Source organism: Acanthochromis polyacanthus, chromosome 1, assembly GCF_021347895.1.
Source record: "Acanthochromis polyacanthus isolate Apoly-LR-REF ecotype Palm Island chromosome 1, KAUST_Apoly_ChrSc, whole genome shotgun sequence".
Taxonomy (NCBI): Eukaryota; Metazoa; Chordata; class Actinopteri; family Pomacentridae; genus Acanthochromis; species Acanthochromis polyacanthus.
Window position 1 is genome coordinate 41,968,441 of NC_067113.1, and position 22,873 is coordinate 41,991,313.

At 39.8% G+C, this 22,873-nt stretch overlaps 1 protein-coding gene across 7 annotated transcripts in view; it reads left to right on the forward strand.

Moving 5' to 3' along the window:
• Nucleotides 1-22,873, forward strand: part of ppfia2 (PTPRF interacting protein alpha 2) — a 233,186-nt gene that overhangs the window by 203,346 nt on the left and 6,967 nt on the right. For 2 of the 7 annotated variants that reach the window (XM_022205236.2, XM_022205239.2), the window contains 11 exons: nucleotides 715-805; nucleotides 5,019-5,100; nucleotides 7,965-8,165; nucleotides 12,702-12,764; nucleotides 15,003-15,035; nucleotides 15,142-15,317; nucleotides 16,116-16,213; nucleotides 16,307-16,482; nucleotides 18,281-18,349; nucleotides 18,635-18,791; nucleotides 22,687-22,778. In XM_022205236.2, the coding sequence (XP_022060928.1) occupies nucleotides 715-805; nucleotides 5,019-5,100; nucleotides 7,965-8,165; nucleotides 12,702-12,764; nucleotides 15,003-15,035; nucleotides 15,142-15,317; nucleotides 16,116-16,213; nucleotides 16,307-16,482; nucleotides 18,281-18,349; nucleotides 18,635-18,791; nucleotides 22,687-22,745 (1,205 nt within the window). In that variant the 3' untranslated portion in view covers nucleotides 22,746-22,778. Of the gene's footprint in view, nucleotides 1-714; nucleotides 806-5,018; nucleotides 5,101-7,964; nucleotides 8,166-12,600; nucleotides 12,765-15,002; nucleotides 15,036-15,141; nucleotides 15,318-16,115; nucleotides 16,214-16,306; nucleotides 16,483-18,280; nucleotides 18,350-18,634; nucleotides 18,792-19,064; nucleotides 20,764-22,686; nucleotides 22,779-22,873 lie in introns of those variants that run through there. The other 5 variants (XM_051951543.1, XM_051951530.1, XM_051951537.1 and 2 more) reach the window with 5 other exon arrangements.

Genomic DNA, 22,873 nt, shown 5'->3' on the forward strand with positions numbered 1-22,873 from the left:
AAAATGGAAGCTAATGGCAGCCCAGCATGTCTCATAGCGTCACTAGAACTGAAATAATCAATCAGCTGATGTTTTGTTGTCAACTATTGCTTTCCTTGCCGGCTATTTTGACCATCGATTTGTCGGGCTGAGCAATGCTTTTAAAGAAAAAAATCAAAATTCTGTGATTCTACCCTTTTAAGTTTGTATATTTTCTGGTTTCTTTCTTCCTCTGTGTAAATTGAATGTCTTTGGTTTGTAGACAAAAGACATCTGAGGACATCATCTTGGGCTATGGGAACCACTGATCAGCATTCGTTTTTTTATTTTTTTTATATTTTCTTAAATTTTATAGATCAAATTAAATGATTAATCGAGAACATAATCAATCAGCAATGAAAATAAGCATTAGTTGCAGCCCTAAACCATCCATGAACAGTGTTTGTGTGATTACTCTCACTGCAGGTTTAACTAAAACGCATTAGCATCTGAAAAACCAAATGCATCGTCTTCATTATATAAGTTCATTTGATTATAATTGCATGTAATTCAGGTAGTATAACTATATGATTTTTATTGAGAAAGTCGGAGCATCAAATCAGGTTCATCAGACACATTCCAAGAAATACCATTTTTAAAATTACCTGATGAAACAAGAAAGATGTGCTTCTTCTTTTAAAATCCTATAAATTCCAGTTCATTTTTACTGATGTTCGGTTTGTCTTCCCTCAACAGCGACTATGATGGACTCAGACATGGCGGGCCAGGACATGGGGGTGGGCAAGTTGGGAACTCAGGCTGAGAAGGACCGCAGATTGAAAAAGAAGTAAGCTTTAGTCCTAGTGCCACCTCACCGCTCACCCTGACAGTAGTTTTAGCTTCTCATACACAACACTCATTTAATATATCTGCTAACACACACGGCTGTGAGTAAACAATCATATTTGGAGGAAACATAGTGTTTGGAAGCTTCTCCATTTACCCTCACTGTTACATTACAGTATAGAATGCAGTCTGACCTCCGACACGCAGACGGCAGCTATAGTCTCCATCTCCTGTGGCTCCCTTTAATTCTTTTCCTGCGCTGTACATAATGCCTCAGCCCACGCTGGGAACAGGATCGATAGAAAGCAGAAGCTGCATCAGGATCCAGGAGCAGAGATCAGCCTCACTGTATTCACACCAGTCACACTATTAGTCCAGCCTGAAAAGCCTAGTTAATCCCACAAAAGTTGCTTTGACAATTCACAAGCTATAGATGTCTTTCCTGACACACCGCCCATAGATTACACTCACACACTGTCAGATTGGGTGCGTCCTGCTCTCCAGGAAAAAGGAAACCCCTTCACAGATCAAATCTTTCAGCAGGAGTGTTGCAGAATATATATATATGTATATAAACGTGTGTGTGTGTTTGTGCGTGTGTGTGAGCATTGCCATGCCCCAGTGCCAAATGATGAATGTCATTTGCTCGAAGTGCACATTGAGTTGTCATGACGAATAACTTTGCCTCCCATGTAGTCGGTCGATAGAGAGTATTGTGCGTTGTACGTTGACAAATGTGTCGTTTTCCTTCCACCGCACCGACTTCTCCATAGCAGTGTCCGGGATTAAGGCCACACCACCGCCACCTTGCATCTTGGTGCCTTCCTCCACACTGCATGCCATTAAGCTGCCTGCTCTGTTCTTTTCCATTTCAGCATCTTGGTCGATCAGTATACTGCCGTGATCTCATTGTTGGTGTGTTTTGTTGGTTGTTTTTTTTTTTTTTTTTCTTCTTCAAGAAGTAGCAACAAGTATCTGAATGTAACTGAGCATTTGAATGTAAGACCGTGGAAGTGGGGAGGCGTGGTGGTGGTGGTGGTGGGGGGGGGGGGGGGGGGTTGTTGATGTGTTTCAGTGCATACTTCATTCTTCTTCTGCTGCACGAGATGTGGTCAGGACTGCATTGTAGAAGATGACGTTTTATTGACTGATCTACAGATGCTCCTGTTAAAACGAATGTCCTCCATCGTGAGATATGTGTGTGGGTGTGTCTGTGTGTGTTTGCGCACGTGTTTCTTTTTTTTTTTTAGAGCGTTAATTGCCTATTAACTCATTAACATTTGTGTACTTTTGTCTCCCCCGTCGCTCTCTTCTTTCTCCTCTATTCTCTCCTTCTTTCCTCTCTCCTCTCTCCCCCTTTCCTCTCCCCTCTCACCATCCTCTGACTCTAACAAAGCGGGTAAGTTGTGAGGATGTATAACTGACCTCCTGGATGTGACCATTGTCTCAGCCATATTGCCCTGTCTGTCCATCTCTCCTGTCCGTCCTGCCATCCGTCCTCTCCTGAAAGACCAGTGCCAAAGCTGACATCTCTTATCTATCTATCTATCCTCCATGGCTGTTGATGACGCCATTTGCTTTCTTTCTGTCTTTTTCTTTTTTTTGTTCGTTCACCACATGAAGACATTTTCTTCCCCCTTTTTACAGTTCAATGGCAGCTGCACCCATGGCTGGACAGAGAATGTGCCGCCGCTAAAGCCGGGGCCCAATTTTTAATACCCAAGAATGGCTTCCTCTCCTTATATGTGTTTCTATCTATTTGTGTGGAAATAACCAGCTGCAATATCTGGTTATGGGAATGTCAAAAAGGCTCTTTTTGTTTGTATGATTTGTCATAACCGTTTCCTTACTTCCCTTTCCCCAGCTATGTTCAGTGGATGTATTTCTCCATGCATTAAACCTGACCTGAACATAAGACATGAGCTCTATCTCCCCCCATGTGCTGGATAGATAAGACAGTGAATGTACCTGGTTTGTGTTTGGATGAACACATTTCCTCTGTTTGCCATGTAAACTGTGTGTTTAAGTGCCCTTTCACTGTACTGAGGCCTTTCAACGCTGACAGTGTCTATCGTGTTTATTACCGGACCCGCTCCTCGCATTTTGTCAAGTTCTTTGACAACACGCTCGGGGAATGGGGGTTTGTTGGTTCAGAGATTTGTTATGAAATGTGTTCACAAAATAGAATAAGAAGAGCTGTGCTGTTTTATTGTGTGGGTGTGCGTGTGTTCCTCGGTCCCCTGTTTGTCAGGCATTTTTTCGGCTGTTTATCAGCTCTCCGTCTCTCGCCGAAGTGTGGGAGGATTCGGCAGAATAGAGGAAAGGCTCTGTGCACGACAGACCGAGAGCATCTATCTCCTCGTCGATGAGGTGCAATTTACATCGACCCTCAAAAGAGTGGCGAAACAAAGCGGCCTCTCTGTGGGAAACACCTGCTAAGCAAGTGCAGAAAATGTGAAGAAAACTTAAAAATAGTCTCTCTCTCAGCAGAATGAATTGTGAGTGGCTGAATTGGGATGGAAATTGTGCTTAGATTAGCAACGTGGTGTCCAGCTTCACCGAGCGGGTGCTGCAGCAAACTGCCTTCCAGGTGTTCATGGGTCAGTATATAATAGCGGGACTTTTTGTATCATAGTTGACGTTTTTGCTGTTTTCAGGCCTAAAACCAACATGGCCGCCTATAACCAAACACCACATGGCATTTTTACACAAAGATTCTTTTAAATATGAAATATACAATTGAGTACAATTGAAATTGAAAATGATTTATAAAGATATTGCAGTAAATCTGCTGACATGCCATAAATCCACACTTGACTCACACACTACTTTATATTAAATAACTCAGAAAGCCTTGGAGTCTGTCCAGTCTTTTCTTCAGGAGGAAATGACATCATGTGGAGCAGGTCATGTGATCTGGAATTAACACACTCCCTTGAGAGGTGTTTTTGTAATGGGGAACTTAGTTGAAAGTGACACAATTTGCTATTTTCCTTGTGAAATTTGATATATTGCCCAAAAATCTGTCATGATTATCTTAATTTAGTAAAAAAGAAAACAATCAAAGCACTTTTTGAATAAGCTCATTTTGTCATTGTTTAGCTAATTAGAAGGTGGTTGTTATTAAATTCGGACGGTTGACATTTTAGTGATGTCCAGTCATTTTTCATTAAAAACCGAAACACAAAATGACAAAAACGTGACAAAAAATGACAAAACCAACACACAAGATATATTGCCAAAAAGAAATATCTGTCATGATTATTTCAACTTAATAAAAAAAGAACACAATCAAAACATTTTTGAATAATCTCATTTTATTATTAGAAGGTGGTTGTTATTAAATTGGGACGGTTGACATTTTAGTGATTGATTGTTTCCATAATAAATAATTATTGAATTTGTAAAGACGTGATCATTAAGAACAGAGAAAAACATGAGTTATTTTACTTTAATAAAAATGTATGCAAGATATATCCCATGGCCTTCAAAAGTCCCTCAATTATATTCTGACCCTTGTGTTTATTATTGTATTTGCACTCAGCACATCAAGTATCTCCACCAAGGATGCACAGTCCTGGCTTTTTTGTTTTCTAAGTCTGTGGACTTTATCAATCTAGAGCCCAGATTTGCATTAAAACACACACTTTAGAAACAGTCCTTGTGTTCTGGTGAGGAGAAAAAAGACTAAATACTCTTATGGAAACTCTGACCTTGTTCAAGGAGGGATTGTGTCAAACTTCAAGTGATGTCAAGAGCGAGCGCTCTTACAGTGGCAGTAACATCCTTTTGAGTTGCAGGTGCACAAGATGTTTGTGTAAATCTGACTGGAAACGAATGACACGTGAATTTCAATGAGAAATACTGTAGGTGCCGCACAGAGAAAAAGAAATACTGTAAATTCGATCGTGAATTTCCCTCAAAGCCTGTGTGTGCATGAGTGTGCGTCTTCAGTTGTGTTTGCTCTCTGTCAGCACAGAGATGAATGATAAAGCGTTGCCCTTTTCAACACTCTTGGTGTACAGGCTGGACTGAGAGATAAAATGTGTATGAGTGCTCTCCTCTCATGTACACACACACACACACAGAATGAGACTGCAGGGATTTGTGGCAAATGTGTGAGAGAGTTTAACAGGATGTTGCATCAGTAAACGTGTGTTTGAGATGTTAAAGTTGATGTGCTCATGCCGGGTTTCCTCTGTCCCTGCGTTCAGACACGAGCTATTGGAGGAGGCCAGGAGAAAGGGTTTACCCTTCGCCCAGTGGGACGGACCCACAGTTGTAGCCTGGCTAGAGGTAAATAGTCACTGTTTGTGGAATGACTGTTTCATTTATATATATATGGAGCTATTATAGTCAACAATAAGCAACCCAGAGGAACTTTGAAACCATCTCCGATCATTGATTTTGCTTAAAAACTACTCTACACAATGGAAAAGAAATAAACTTTTAAAATTCATATATACACCGTTGGAAATGTCCTATTTATGAAAGAAAAGCATTTTTTTCAATGAACATAACACTACTATACTGTCCTTAATACAATTTTTTTTCTCCGGTGAAGTTGTATCAAGATGGAAGTCAAAAGAGTTGAGATATCTGCTCTCCTTTGTGCTGAACATCGGCCGGATGACCGTCCACAGAGAGAGGCTAAAGAATGGTGAAGATCTTTCAGGTCTTCACCATTCTTGAAAGATCACTGAAAGATCTTCACCATTCTTTAGCCTCTCCGCGACTCTGTGGACGGTCATCCGGCTGATGTTCAGCTGCTTGGCTCTGTCAGACTTGTTGTGGCCAGCATGAAGGAGAGCAGATATCTCAACTCTTTTGACTTCCATCTTGATACAACTTCACCGGAGAAAAAAATTGTGTTAATGACACCTGCCTATGAGGTAGAACTTTCAGTTTATTTAATGGAATTTTTCACTCCGACATGTAAACATCTCTAAAAATCATGAAACCGTGTAACAGAACGTTTGCAAAGCCCGGTATATGTATACATACATATGTCTGTGTGTCTGTATGGAGCTGATATAGTCAACACTAAGCGGCACAGAGGAGCTGAAAGTCCATCTCTAGTCATTGATTTGGCACTAAAAGACTACTGTACAGTACATAATGAAAAACTGTGATGTTGAAGTAACTCAGCCTTATATGCTGGGATCAGAAAATGATACTGAAGAACAATCATGATACAGAAATACAATTTTGTAAGCTGACAGGGTTAGTTCCTTATGTTTGTTGCATACAAATCTGTATTTTTGAGACTAATGGTCACTGGTACGCCTCGTTTTCAATGTGGAAAATACTGAATCAAGGTGTTATTTCTTCTCAAATAAAGTCCCCATATGGACATGTTAACAAGAAAATAAAAAACAACTTAATTGTCACCAAAGAGGTTCTTTATAAATGCCCGTCAGCTTCACGTTGCCTCCTCAGGAGCTTCCTATTGACTTGACCTACATTAGTAATGACCCCGTTTCCAATAATCAGCCTGCACATTTAGAGACAACAGTGTTGATTATAAAGCTAAAAATAATAGCTGAACCGTGTGTGATGCATCACTGCGGTGAATCATTGTGTCTGTGGTTGTCTTTTTTTTTTTTTTTGGAGTAACAGAACAAACTGTTGAAAATGCCAAAATACAGAAGCAATTCTGCCCCCTAATGTTGGCTTTGGATACGTGCAGCCTGCGGCCAATTTTTCCAGTCAACCCCCAAAACGATGTTCCAGTTAAGGATGAAGTCAAATAGAGCTACTAAGGCAGAGAGTTGTGTATTTTTGAGCTTCAAACAGGCAGTATTTGGGTCAATAAATAATTGAGGGATGTTTGAAAGCTATGGGATATATCTTGCAAGCATTTTTATTAAAACTGAAAAAAATAATGTTTTTATGTTCATTATGATCGTGTCTTGCAAATTCCATAATTATTTATCATGGAACCAATCGCTTATTAATAAAAAAAAATGACTGGATATCACTGAAATGTCAACTAAATGGCCATCTCAATTTAATAACAACCACCTTCTAATTAGCTAAACAATAATAAAATGAGATCATTCAAAAATTGTTTTGATTGGGTTCTTTTTATTAAGTTGAGATAATCATTACAGATATTTCTTTTTGGTAGTATTTTAAATTTTAGATGGAAAATATCAAATTGTATCACTTTCAGCTAAGTTCCCCGTTTCAACAACACCTCTCAAGGAAGTGTGTTAATTCCAGATCACATGACCTGCTCCACATGATGTCATTTCCTCCCAAAGAAAAGACTGGAAAGACTCCAAGGCTTTCTGAGTTATTTAACATAAAATAGTGTCAAGTGTGGATCCATTTCATGTCAACAGGTTTACTACAATATCTTTATAGATAACTGTTGATTTCAATTTTACTCAGTTGTAGGGCTGCAACTAACGACGCATCGACAAGTCGTCTGAGCACGATACGTCATCAAAAGCGGAAGTGAGCGCACAATGCAACAGAAATCAGCGTCCGACGGGAGCGCGGAACACGGATGGACATCGGCAGCATCGTGCATATATGATGTATGCAGGATACAGCATGGACATCCGTCTGTGTTCCGCGCTCCGGTCGGATGGTGATTTCTCTTGCATTGCGCGCTCACTTCCGCTTTTGATGACGTGTCGTGCTCAGACGATTCGTCGACGCGTCGTTAGTTGCAGCCCTACTCAGTTGTATATCTAATCTTTCTGTAAAAATGCCATGTGGTGTTTGGTTATAGACGGCCATGTTGATTTTAGGCCTGAAAACAGCAAAAATGTCAACGATGATACCTGGTCTATTTAGTTACAGATAGTCACACAACTATGACTATATATTGACCCATTTGTTTTAGGATTATATATTTTAAGAACTGAAAGTTTCAACAAGTGTTCAGTCCTGCTTGTAAACAGTATTCTTGGGTACAATGTTGGGTATTCTCAAAACTCTGCATGGTGATTAAAAAGTGAAAGCAATAACTACAGGGTTTTTTTTGCATATGGTTCAGTAGATGTAAAATGAAATACACTAAAACATAAGAAATGTACATGAGATGGACAAACAGCAGAGTATGAGCTGATGCAGTCCAGTTTTAGTTTCCATCTTACCAAACTCAACATCTCTCGCTTCTTCGTCTCCTCTGCCTCTTTGTAATAAAGTTGTGGTTGGGGATGCCCGCCTGGTACGTGGCGGCTTGCCGAGCCAACGTGAAGAGCGGTGCAATCATGTCGGCCCTGTCCGACACCGAGATCCAGAGGGAGATTGGGATCAGTAACCCTTTGCACCGGCTCAAACTTCGCTTGGCCATCCAGGAAATGGTCTCCCTCACCAGCCCCTCGGCCCCGCCCACCTCCAGAACCGTGAGTAACACAGAAAAAGTGGAAAAATGGACGCAGACAGGCATTTTATTTTCAATGAACATTTGCTCAGGGCAACACTGATCTGGAGGAAGAAGTGACCTCATAGTTAGTTTGAAATGACGAGAAAGGTACCAGGACAATGCTAATTACATCCAGGGTAATCAGTGTATTGGTTTTCCAGCCAAGAAATAGCACTGTAATATCACTGAAGTGATGATGGAGCTTCTGAAGCATAGAATCTCAGCACAAGGTCACAGAAATTGGAAAATAACTAGCTTAGCCCTGTCAGTAAGTAACTGAATCCACTGACCAGTACCTCAAAAACTTTATTTAGAGATACTGGTTGGACAGTTTTTATGCTAAGCTCAGCTAACTCTTAGCCAGAAAGCTGTTGAATTATATCTTTAATTATCCCTCTATTTATTTCACATTTCACATATTTTTGTTTTAGTAATTTTACAGGTCCCATATTGTGCCTTTGTTCAACAAATTAATGAATGTCTCACATCACTTGCACTGATGGAGATGCTCTAAATCTCATTGTACTTGTGTATAGTGACAATAAAAGGCATTCTATTCTATTCTATTCTATTCTATTCTATGTGCCTAGTATGTGCCTTTCAGCTTTTCAGCTCAAAATACTGCAAAGATGGTTAAATTCACCATGACAGGCTGTTTCAGTGTCTGAAACTTTCAGTACAGTTGAGCTGCTGCTGGCCACGCCTCCTTCAGGAAGAAAACTCTATTTCTGTTATTGATCACTTGGAGTGTCAGTTCTCTTAATGATTTTACATAAAATATTGATGAACTGACGCGAAAGCACAGAAACTCACTCGGTCATTGTTCTTAAAGTCTCCACCATTTCTAAATGTCTGTCAGAGTTAAGAGTTTTTACAGAACTCTGACTTTAGAGCATACAATCGAAGCTAATGGTAGCGTTAGCCACATTAGCCACATTAGCCACACAATGTGTAAACGCTACAGATTCTCCTTGTGTTTAACCCTGTAAAACCCACTGTTGTAAAAATACAACCTCTGTTTTATTTTATTTTTTATTATTGTTATCATTATTATTATTATTTGTATCTAAATAAATCTACATTATTTTTGCTATTTGTTCTTTGGTTATATATTTTATATAGAGAGATTTTTTTTTAATTATTGATTTTATTATTTATATACAAATATATATGTTGTTCTTGCTCATTGTTCGATATTTGGGTTTTAGAGGGTTAAATGAGATTACCATCATTGATCAAAGTTATGCAGGGGTCTCCAGTTCCTCAGATGCTGGGAGTGCATGAAGACTCTCGTGTTCACTCATACAGACAACAGCAGAACATTTGGCGTGTTTTGCTCGTGGTTGAGACATTGTAGAGTTAGCAGAAGTCAACACATTCGCATCATATCAGCTTTTACTTTACACCTTCAAGTTTCTAACAATCACAAAACACAATAAAAACAGATTTTTACAAAATGTGACCTTTAAATCATACACTATGTGTTGAAATTCTATATATGTTTGTCCTTTGTAAATTGTCTTTTTGTGTTTGTTGTGTTTCTTATATAATTTGTATGACTTGTGAAAAACCTTGTTGTTGAAAAGCTCAACACGTAAACTTATTTTCTCCTTCCTGGAAGCAAAAGTGAAACATCAACAAGCAAAGCGCTCTGAAATCGGTAGCTCAGAAAGACTAGATGCATTTTTTCCCCCTCAAGTAACAACAAGAGCTCCTGACTTGTTTTACTCAGTGTTTTTCCAACACTCTAGCCAGAGAAAAATGGTTGCTTGACACAAAAATATGTAATTTCTACCTCCGAAGCAAATGTTTGTGTGAACGAATGTCCTCTCTGCTTCCATGTACCACGCCTTCACACATGGGTAACGCGAGTAGGTGGCGAGGAAATGATTAGCAAACAGAAGGATCGCACCGAGCTCACTTTGTCTGCAACATCTATATTTGTATCTATATGCGTTTTTAAACCCACAGTCTTGGAGATGAGTGAATATTACAGTGGGAGTCTGAGACGACCCAGACTGTAAAACATTGCTCCGGCGTGTACTGTAATTTAGCTCTCAAGTTATTCCACACCACGGTTGCTTTCACAGCTCCCTGTTGTCATGGTAATTGCATACAGTCTCTAAGGACTCTGCTGTTTCTTAATGATAGCAACTGTTCACACTGCAGAGCAAGGACTAATGCGCTGCGTACAGAAGGTACACACACAGCGACAATGCGGCCCATATATCACACAGACGTGAGAAGTTGTGCGCTGTCATATAAACCCAGCTCAGAACATTCATTAAAGTTTGTGTGTTAAGATGACTATACTAGCATGCATGCGACCATCATAACTCAGAATCTCCGGCACTTTTTCTGTCCCCTCTTGTTGTTAAATGCCAGTACTCTCCCCCGTCTTACTCCTTTGCCTCACCCCGTCTTCTACCACTTAGCTCCACTTCCACACCTCATGAAATTTTCATTACGGAGCACGAGACTCCATGTCAACTCCCCCAGCTATGACGGGATTGTTGTCGCACTTAAAACCCTCCATGCACTTAACAGAGGGGGTTAATTGACCTTGTAAATGGGGCATACGTCAAGCAGAACAGTCGTTTTGCCTCACCTTTTTACAGCCAGAGACCCACAAACATGCGGTGAGAACATCTGAGCCTGTCCTACAGAACAGATCAGGGGTGTCAAACTCATTTTCGTGCAGGTGCTGCATTCAACCCAATTTGATCTCAAGTGGGCCGGACCAGTAAGGAATAGTGTTTTTACATAACATTATGAACAAACTGAAATTTGTTAAGAAAAATCTTTTTTTTTTCAACAATATTATGCCTCAGTTTATCACTTAGACATTACGACTTCCAGATCACAGTGTTTCAACAAAAGCACAAAACATTCAGTTTCAGGTATCTGGAACTGAACAATATAGCACTTTACTTTGACGACAAAAACAAGACAAAATATTATGAAAATAAACCACAAAATGACAAAAAATGAGACAAACGATGCGAAACAAAACAAAAAAAGAGACAAAAAATTAGGCAAAAAAAGTTACAAAGAGACAACAAAAAGGACAAATGACAAAAGCAAGGCAAGAAATGGCAAAAAGCATGAAACAAAACGAGACAAATGATGCACAAAACCATGAATGAAGCGAAACACAAAACGACAAAAATAAGACAAAAACATAAGCGAGACATAAAGGAACCGCAAAACAACAAAAACGCGAGACAAACAGCATAAGTCAGACAAAAAGAAGATGAAATATTACAAAAATGATACACAAAACAACAACAGAATAATGAGCAAGCTAATATTTGACTTTACGATCAAAACAACTTGTCTTGGTTGTCTGTAATTTTTACACTTAAGGTCATCACGTGGGCCACATGTTTGACACCTCTGGATTAGATCAACCACTGCTACCTCACACTCTGCTTATCTTAGACATTGACAGCTTGAGTTTATTCTGTGACTGCAGAACAGACTCCTGTTACCATGAGAATGCATCCAAATGTAGAATGGATACAGAGGAGGAAGCATTTAATTAAAGGGTTATTTCACTCAAAGTACAAATACACTTATGCTTAATTACTTGTGGCCACAAAAGGTAGTTCTGGAAATGGAAAGACACCACTGTTATTTATGAGTAATTCCATTCTTCTGCATTGTATTGTGGAGACAAATTGCAGATGAAGCTGGACAAAGACCTAAAATGACTGGATGGTTTGCCCTCTGAAGCCCTACACACAGCAGCAAGTTTCAATTCACCAAAATGACAGTATTATTCATAGCCAGTGGTCACACTTTGCAGTCGCATTAAGTAAAATTAATCAGGGAATTTTAAATGGTTTCATTGTTTTTATTTTACATTTTTTGACAATGTAATGACACAAAAGACGTTTTTTAATTCTCTCTACTTGTAGCAATGCTTGTACTGTTTCCATATAAATACAGAACTCCATAGTGAAGTGAGACATGAACCAAAAATTGAGCAAAAACTGCCCAGAGGCTGCTTCGGTTCTCGAAGAATTAATTGCTAATTTTTAAGTCATTTTAAACCTCAAAATGCTCGACATTGTTTTGGCGCATTCAGCAATAAATTGGAAACGAAAAGACACCAAAAAATGAGGGGTGATGTGGCAGATACCATTAGATGTGGTGTTTTTTGGATTTTTTTGTAATTTGAGCGACCCTCTGCTGGTAGAAGATGGAGGGAGAGAGATGAGTAACGTGGGGTTTGTGTGTCTGTTGGTGTTATTGGTACTAATTTGTTCTCTGTTGTGCATGGCAGTCGTCTTCTGTTGGGATGTTCTGTTCTGTGCTGCGTTTTTTTTTTTTGTCCTTTGCCCTTCGACCCCCTTCGGGTTTGGGGCCAGTTCATCATCTGACTGTGATGCTATAACACTATTGGCTTACAGTGGTGCTGCTCTTCTTCTTTAACACTGCTTGCCCCTTCTACCGGACCTCTTCTACCGACCCTGCTGCTGCTGCTCCGTCTCCTGGGCTCTGCCCCTCGTAGCCATCAGGCAATGTATGGGTGACCCATGAGGAGATGGAGACCCTGGCAGCCCCTTCCAAAACGGTCAGTCCCACTGTTTCTTCTACTGTCTCCCTTTCCTTTCTGTATGCCCCGTGTCATGTGAGTGTATGAAAGTGGATCTCAGAGGGGCTGAATGTGATCTATGACCGTGTTCAGAGCTTCGAAAACTTCGAAAAAGCATTCGGAGGGCAGCAGGATTTATTGGTCAACAAACAATCCAGGAGTCATTCTTAGCAGTGATCACACCCCAAGAAGAACTGAAGATACTCAGCTGTGCACCGTCTTTTATGCTGTGAGAGTTGGTCATTTTTCCATGTCTATAGGGTTAGTCTGATAGGAGTGACACTTTTGACACCATTATACTTTTCTAAATCTATTATTGGTCAGATCATGACGTCAGGCTATCATATTTCACCCCAAGATCTCACTTTACAGAAGACATTACACTGGAAAAAATGCTCCTCTCAAAACAAGAAAAAAAGCTTATTTTAAGGAACTTTTACCTTGAAATAAATGAAAAAGAATCTGCCATTAGAACAAGTGAAAAATGGCTTGGTAAGATTTCTTGAAATAAGATATGATATTTAGAATACTGAGATCTCAAAATTAGCTGGGAAAACTTATTTTAAGCTGTATTTTGTCAGGATTGTCAAGCTTAGATGTCTTAAAATAAGCCAGACATGTTAAAGAAATAGCCGTGTTTCACTCAAAAATAGATTTTGGCTTTCATGTAACCTCCTAATTTGAGATGTATTAAACTTATTTCGAGCTTTCTTGTAAAATACAACTCAAAACAAGATAATTTCAAGGATTTTCTTTTGGTTTAACAAGATATTTAAGATGCATTGTCTTAAAACAAGTCCCTCCATCTTGCTGAAATGTCAAGTTAATTTATCTTAAATTGAGTGGGATGAGACATTTGGACTAAAAATAAGACCTATAAACTTTTTTGAATTTAATGCACTGTAGGTTATCATTAGGTCATCTTTTACAGAGAACATGCCCAGACATGTTCAGATTTTTTGCTCCACATCTTACCCTTATTATTTTGTGATAAATTTTCATGCATATTATTCTAATATATGTTAAATGTTATAATACCTTAAGTTTACACCATTATGTTTTGAGTACATATGTTTTACTTCTGGTCTTTAGTCTTATAGCATTTGCCATAGTTATATCATCTCTTATTTTTACCACATCATAGCCAAAAAATATTACACCGCAAACGAGGAGAGATGGTGACTGATGGAGAAAGCATGCAAACTGAACCAGCTCCCTGCTCTGTGAACCTCGTGTTAATGCTAATAGCGGTGAAGTTTTAAAGTCAGATTTTCGCTGTTGTTCGGTTCAGTCCATCTCCATAATGAAGGTCACGAATCATCAAGGCTAGGCTGTTTATTTCTCTTGCAGATCTCTAAGATATTTAAATCACATTTAGCAGCCAGATTTTCCAGGTTGGCACATCGGGGAGTCTGCCTAATGAAGCTGCATGTGAAATGTAGCATTTGTATCCAAAAAAACCCTTCTTAACACGGGCAAAAATAAAGACAAACATGCAGAGATCTTATGCGCAGTGAGGTTTGAACTCCACGTTATTGGTAAGTATCTGTTGTGCTGCAGCAGGAAGGTTTATCTTAATGTAATAATTAGGTATAATCATGGAATCGAACACGACTGGATTCAGAATCCATCAGTACCTTTGCTCCACAGTAGCACAAAACTACTTCAACTCTGAGTGCTGAACACACTCACATTGCAATTCCAAGGTTTTATTTTAATGGCCTTCCTTTCTTATAAAAATCAGCATATATTATAAGCATCTCGCAATATCTTCTCTCTGCCTGCAGGAACTACAAAGCTAAAAGTCAGTCTAATAGAATTTTTAGCTCATTAGCAACCTATTTCCAACCCAAATGGAAGCTGTCAGGCCAGGCCACATTTGAGCTTAAAAAAGCAATTTAGGGCTGCACTTTCTTTCCTTTTAACTTTCTTGAAAGCTAGTTTCAGTTTGTTCAAGGTTTGTTGGAATTCAGCAGAAGTTGGGAATGAATTTCATATGACTTGAGTGCAGAGGCGGCAGAGGCGAGCTTGAGGATAACAGAAAGGCGTTTGGCTCTTGTTGCTTTTGACACTTTGGTTGTGAATGTCAACAACGTTAGTGAAGTATAACAGCTGCTACTTTTTAATGTTGTTTGCTCATTGCTTTTTAGACAGTTTGCCCGTGATTCTGCATTTTCTCTCATGAGTATGCTTGATCTTTCCTTGTGCTCGAATCAGAAGTCAGAGTCTGAAGAGGGAAGCTGGGCACAGGTAAGAAAAAAACTCCTGTCGCTGAAAATGTGCACTGTTCAAGCATTGGTTATTTATTGAGGATCATAATAATGGGAGAGTGTACTGATTTCATTCTTCCTGCCAGACGCTTGCTTATGGCGACATGAACCATGAGTGGATAGGGAACGAGTGGCTGCCCAGTCTAGGACTACCTCAGTACCGCAGCTACTTCATGGAGTGCCTAGTGGACGCCCGCATGCTGGACCACCTCACCAAGAAGGACCTGAGGGTGCACCTTAAAATGGTGGACAGCTTCCACAGGTACAGAACTCAAGTCACTCACTCTCTTCATAGCTGGAAGAAGACAAAAATATCTAGTTCCTCTAAAAAGATTCAAAGATGTTAACGAGCAATCCGAGATTTCTGACCTCCGCCAAGGGAAGATGATACCAAGTTGGAAAATCTAAATCCGGATCCAGAATCCAGATCCTTAACCGGATCAACACAAAATTTGAATGGAGTCTTCCCTGGGCCAAGATCCACCTCTGGTGAAAATTTCACGAAGATCCGACAAGTAGTTTCCGAGAAATCCTGTCCACAGACACGCACACAGACAGACAAGTAAATAAACGGACCCGATCGCATAACCTCCTTGGTGGAGGTAATTATGCATACAGTTTTACACTATTGTTCAAAAGTTTGGGGTCACCCAGACAATTTCATGTTTTCCATGAAAACTCCCACTTTTATTCTTGTGCTAACATAACTGTACAAGGGTTTTCTAATCATCAGTTAGCCTTTCAGCACCATTAGCTAACACAATGTAGCATTAGAACACAGGAGTGATGGTTGCTGGAAATGTTCCTCTGTACCCCTATGGAGATATTCCATTAAAAATCAGCAGCTAGAATAGTCATTTACCACATCAACAATGTCTAGACTGTATTTTTGATTCTTTCAGTGTTAAAAATAAAGACATTTTTAAGTGACCCCAAACTTAGTATAGAGTATATATTTACATCTAGTAATTCCTTCTGTTAAGGGTGTTTTTTGGATGTGCTGAGCACCAGTTGTTGCACATGGTTAACGTTTTTCTCTTGTGTGTTTTTCTGACATCAGAACAAGTTTACAGTACGGCATCATGTGTCTGAAGAAGCTCAACTATGACCGAAAAGAACTGGAGAGACGCAGGGAGCAGAGCCAGCATGAAATGAGAGGCAAGAATACACAAAATGCAAACTAATCCCCCTCAGACTGAAGCAAGTCAACACGTAAAAAGACATGTATGAAGTTTATACTTGTTCCTGCAGACGTACTGGTGTGGAGTAATGAGCGGGTCATCCGCTGGGTGCAGAGTATAGGCCTGAGGGACTACGCCAACATCCTACTGGAGAGCGGTGTGCACGGCGCTCTGGTCGCCCTCGACGACAACTTTGACTACAGCAGTCTGGCGCTGCTCCTCCAGATCCCCAACCAAAACACTCAGGTGCTGCAGCAACACTATGCTATACAATATTTATTTTCCGTGTAAAATTTGATAGATTGACAAAAAAATATCTTTCATGATTAGCTCAACTTAATAAAAATAACACAATCAAAACAATTGTTGAATAAACTCGTTTTATTATTGTTTAGCTAATTAGGTGTTTTTTAATAAATTTGGATGATTGTTTAGTTGACATTTTAGTGATATCCAGTAAGTTTTTTTATTAAAAACCAAGACATAAAATGACAAAAACGAGATAGAAAATGACAGAACCAAGACACAACATGACAAAAACAAGGCAGAAAACGACAGAACCAAGACACAAAATGACAAAAACGAGATAGAAAACGACAGAACCAAGACACAGAATGACAAAAACGAGATAGAAAACGACAGAACCAAGACACAGAATGACAAAAACGAGATAGAAAACGACAGAACCAAGACACAAAATGACAAAAACGAGATAGAAAACGACAGAACCAAGACACAGAATGACAAAAACGAGATAGAAAACGACAGAACCAAGACACAGAATGACAAAAACGAGATAGAAAACGACAGAACCAAGACACAAAATGACAAAAACGAGATAGAAAACAACAGAACCAAGACACAAAATGACAAAAACGAGATAGAAAACGACAGAACCAAGACACAAAATGACAAAAACGAGACAAAAAGAAAACGACAGAACCAAGACACAGAATGACAAAAACGAGATAGAAAACGACAGAACCAAGACACAGAATGACAAAAACGAGATAGAAAACGACAGAACCAAGACACAGAATGACAAAAACGAGATAGAAAACGACAGAACCAAGACACAAAATGACAAAAACGAGATAGAAAACGACAGAACCAAGACACAAAATGACAAAAACGAGATAGAAAACGACAGAACCAAGACACAAAATGACAAAAACGAGATAGAAAACGACAGAACCAAGACACAAAATGACAAAAACGAGATAGAAAACGACAGAACCAAGACACAAAATGACAAAAACGAGATAGAAAACGACAGAAACAAGACACAAAATGACAAAAACGAGACAGAAAATGTATCAATCAAAACAATTTTTGAAAAAGCTCATTTTATTACTGTTTAGCTAATTAGAAGGTGGTTGTTATTAAATTCGGACAGTTATTTAGTTGACATTTTAGTGATAACCAGTCATATTTTATTAATAAGTGATTGTTTCCATAATAAATAGTTATGGAATTTATAAAGACATGATCATAATGAACATAAAAAACTTTTTTTTTTTACTTTTAATAAAAATGTGTGCAAGTTTTATCCCATGGACTTCAAAAGTCCCTCAATTATGTACTGACCCAGATAATGAACTTGCGTTAACATACAGTTCTCCTCCTTTTCCAAATGTCTTGGTCTAGATATAGTTTTACTGGTTTTCCACGTTCAATATAGAAAATCCTTATTGCGCATGAGACATTGTGCAAGTGTTTTTGGCACTGATAAGCAAATTTTAAGGTGCGGAATATGTGCAGAGATATCATCTGTCACCAGCTTCATTCCAAAAATAGAGGAATGTTGGTATCAGCCTTCAAAAGCGAGTGCAATCTAAATCAGAACATGCAGATTTGCCAACTGTCACCCTGGCACGTTGCCCTGTGAATTTTCACTGCTTATCTTCATCTATACTCGGGTAAAATGGATACACAGCACAAATAACGCAACATGTCAGCTGCCTCTGTTACCAGGCTGCTAAAAATAGGCGGCCTTGTGAAAATTAGAATGCGTTGTAATTTATTTTCTCCTCGTTCTCCTCAGGCACGTCAGATTCTGGAGCGAGAGTACAATAATCTGCTGGCGCTGGGCACTGACAGGAGACTGGATGAGGTGAGACACAAGAAGACATCACACCGCTGTGAGGTGGAGTGGCAGAACAAAGCTTTGCAGTCCTTTCAGAGGATTTGTAACAGCAACTTGATTAGATGGTTAAACAGATTTTACTGATTCATAATGTCATGTTGTTTATTATGTAAATGTGATCAGTTAAATGAAGCTGCCTCGTCAGTAATGTGTTTAAAGTATACACTATATTCAACCCTCTGAACCCCAAAACCCTCAATTGGGTTTGAAAGGCTGACCAGTTCAGCGTGTTTTCCTTTTTCCGTGCATTAGTGCGACGACAAAGACTTCCGAGGTCCGTCGTGGCGGAGGCAGTTCCCTCCCCGGGACGTCCACGGTATCAGTATGATGCCTGGATCAGCAGAAACGCTCCCCGCAGGATTCCGCCTCACTGCGACGTCCGGTCACTCCCGAAGACTGCCCCCTGAGGGTAAGAGCTTGCCTCTGCACTTTAATTCACCCATTGGCAGCTTTTTTTCTTTCTTTCTTACTCACAAAGCAATCTACTGGCTGGTATTGTTTTATAGCACATGAAATGTAGCAAAGCTGGATATTTTTCTGCAGTCTGGCTTTTAGAAACAAAAACACAAAGGTTCTGCACAGGTAGATGAAAGCACCACACCTGGGAGCAGAAGTTTCTGCTCTCGGGAGCATTCTCACTGTGTCTCTTGTTTTCTCTGACTCTGTGACGGCTGTTCTGCAGTCCTCTATGAGGCGCTGGACGACAGTCCTGACGACATGTATTTGGATTGGTTTCAAGGTCAGATATGCCCCTCTGAAGGCTCCGGGCTTGTTGGCCCTGCGTGTATTATTATGACTACTCTACATCTACTCCTCCCTCTTCACATGATCTCTGCCAACCACTGTCCTGCTGTATCTCTCCTTTTTTTCATGTGGTCGCTCACCCTCGCCTTTCTTCTCTCTTTCTAACTCCACTACTCTTAAATCTCTAACTCCAAGGGTGTTGTTTTGCAGAGCTTGCAAAATAGTTGTCTTGTCACCCTGGTAGTAACAAACTAGGGCTTTCAAGTTATGGATTAGGACCCATGCTTGCTGGTGGAACCCTTGAAGTTACAGTAACGAAGCAGCAAAAACAAAAAAAAAAGGTGGCTGAGCGGTGCTATGTAAGTTGGCCTGAATCAGGAGGTTTACATAGGTGAACAGTACGTCTTGGATGTTTCAGGAACTAAAACTGACAGTTTGTGTCATTCCTCATCCCTCTGCTGTTAAAAGAGGACACTGGCAGGTTTCTATTAAAGGACAATGCTGGTTTACTCAAGCTTGGGCCCTCTTAGGTTTCATTTGTTGGTTATGGTAACAGAAACGTACGAAACACCAAAGAAATTGCTGAGATTTGGGGAAAACAACACAAGTAATAGGGGTTATCCACTATGGGGAGTTGTTTTGAGCTGTTTTTCCACTGCACCACACAGAAAGGTTAAGTAGTTTATCTGAACCACTGCTGAAAATCTGCTAATGTGGTGACAAACACATTGGGATGATACCTGAAAGTGCAAACACAACTGAAATGTCAGACCACAGAGATTCAGGTAGAAGCTAGAAAAGCACTGAGAGCGAGTCTCTGTAGCGTCCAGCACAGTTTAGACAATGAGGACAAAGGCGAGAACCAGCTATTCTCTGCTGTGTGGCTGCAGTGGAAACACAGCTAATAATGTGTCCAACCAGGGGTTTAAGAAAAAACTCATTAGAAAGTTTGTCAGGACAAGAGCAGTCAGAAGATGAGACGGGTAGTAAACAACAGTTTAGCCGGACCTAAAGTGTGGAGACTCAGGTTGTCCTTGATTGCAAGTGAAAACTGTATGATGATAAGTGTAGTGAGCCAAAAATGTACTGTGATTATTGTTTGGCTTTATTCCCACTAAGTTTGGCTAAACAGGATATTTGTTTAAAACTTGTGTGACCATTTGACTGCTCTTGCATATTTCCCCGTATAGTTCTTTCTTACTTCTGTCACTGTATTCCCAGATCTCAGCAATTATTTCTTTAAAGTTCGACTATATAACTGTCAATAATAGGAGCAGTGACTCCAGTAGATTATAGTTTTATAAACAGCAGCTAATTCTGAATTTCTACATATGTTTGCTCTATCCAAGCACCTGTTTCTTAAAATTCCTTGCTAACTTCAGACTTACCTTAACATGCTATCTCAATGATTCTCACTTAGTTTCTTCCTTTTTCCCACTCAATGTGCCGTAGCTGTACTGATTTGTTTGCCTCCTTTGGCAATAATGAGATTTGTGAGAAATGCAGTCTTTTAGCAACACTTGAGGCGAGGCTGCAAGGCTCACTGAAATTAAAGCAAGACTCCAACCAGGGGTGTCACTAGGTTTTAAGGACAGGGGGGGCTTAGCCCCCAGCAGATGCACAGGATGTGAGTGAACGTTTAAGTTCACAAACAGCTAACAAAACTGAGAAATTGCTTTTCCACGTTTTGGACAGATTTAGATTTATTCAGAGATACTTTACTTTGTGAATGTTTTAGGCCACAGTGGCCATAACTTTTGCTCACAACACAATAATTCAGAGCTGCCAATTTGTGACCAGACCTTAGAGTGAGATTTGTTTTGTGTGGGATGCTGGCAGGGGATCTGGGGGCCCTCCCCCAGAAAATTTTGAAAATTATTGATCCTATTTCCTGCATTCTGGTGTAAATTAAGAGTATTATGCCCTTTTAAAATCTTATTATAGAGATAACATGAAGGGATTATAAAAAAAAAAACACTGAGCTTAAAAAAAGCAGAAAAAATAACAGAGCAAGGACAGGCAGTATTGAAAATGGTTCTTCATGTAAAATATGGATGAAAGTTCTGTGGCTGGATGTGCACAACACATTTCAGTATTTTCCATAAATATCTGCATGATTGAAATAACTTCAGCAACCATTTTGTAACATTTTTCTTGGAGGATTTTAATGCACTCAACAGCTTCAAGTTGACCATATCAGCCAACTCTTTCAAATAAACCCTAACCCTCAGGAAACCAGTGCTTGTCCTTTTTTTGTGTTGTTCCTCGGCAACAGCCGGTTGTAATGTTTTTTGAGCAACACACCATACTATGACGTTTTTACAGTGATGGTTCTCCTATGGAACCAGTTTGACATGTTCAGATGTTCTTTGAAAGAACATAAAGAAGATGTCAGATAGTATGGCGTGTTGCTCAAAAAACATTACAACCGGCTGTCTAGGGTCGCCGAGGAGCAAAAACAGGACAAACGCTGGTTAGGCGGCTATTTATTTGAAAGATCAAGTTTACCACAACACAACATGTGAGCAGAAAAATCAGTGTCTGTCTTTAGTTCAGCTGAAAATATTAGTTTTTGTCTGTTTTTATTGACCAAACTTGTCAGGAAGTAGATGAAGAATAATTAAAGCGCTCATGCAGAAGTCCAACTTCTTTTGGATCCTTGTGGAGAGTTTAGTCTTAGACTTTGTAAAGCTGTTGAGTTTTTAGAGTCACATGGATTGTTTTGACATTTAATAGAGAGTTTAGTGTCTGATTGTAATTCTGTTCAGTGAATGGATAATTTAAGTTATGAGGACATGTTTTGTTTTTGCTTCAGCACTTTTTATTGTTTAGTTGGCTGATGTGGTCAACTTGAAGCTGTTGAGTGCATTAAAATCCTCCAAGACAAATGTTACACAGTAAATTATCTCTGAATAAATCTAAATCTGTCCAAAACATGGAAAAGCAATTTCTCAGTTTTTGTTAGCTGTTTGTGAACTTAAACGTTCACTCACATCCTGTGCATCTCCTGGGGGCTCAACCCCCCCCCCCCGGTCCTTAAAACCTAGTGACGCCCCTGCCACTGACCCAAGACAGTAATAAACCAGAATTATCCTTTAAAAGGAAGCAGAGTGTATTAGCAACTGTGTCTTTAGAAATATGCCATACAGGTTGTTATACATGGCTGGGAAATATTCCAAATGCATTGATTTTGTTGGCCAGTGTTCTCCTTTAACAAGATGTTCCTAATGACACTGAAACAGCCTTCCTGTGTTCCTCTGTCTCGATTCTCTGTGCTCCCTGGTCTGTGACATCCACAACACACTGAAATCTAGTCGCTGGTGGTGTCCACTCAAAACCAAACACTTCCTTTGAGTGATCCATGGCTTTCTCCTCTAAGGGTGACACTACAAGTAATCGCCAGAAAGACTGTTGCTTGTCACTGTTGAGGAATCTTGTGGCACCTATTTGGGGTGGAAACCAAGTGGAAGAATGTTTCCTTCTCCCTCTGGGTCCATCTGATGTGCTCAGAGTCCTTATGTTCAGAGTTAACCACTCTATCTCGCTCTCTCCCCCTACAGTCGGACCTTCTGCGGTGCAGCGACTGGACAGCTCCACGGTGAGAACCTACTCCTGCTGAGAGGAGGAAGAGAGGGACCTTAAACTGTACGCTGTATGTAACACAACACAGACTCTGTCAAATACACAGCTTTCCTCAGAAGCACTTAAAAACAGATATTGGATTCAACAGAAGTGGGCCAATTGTTT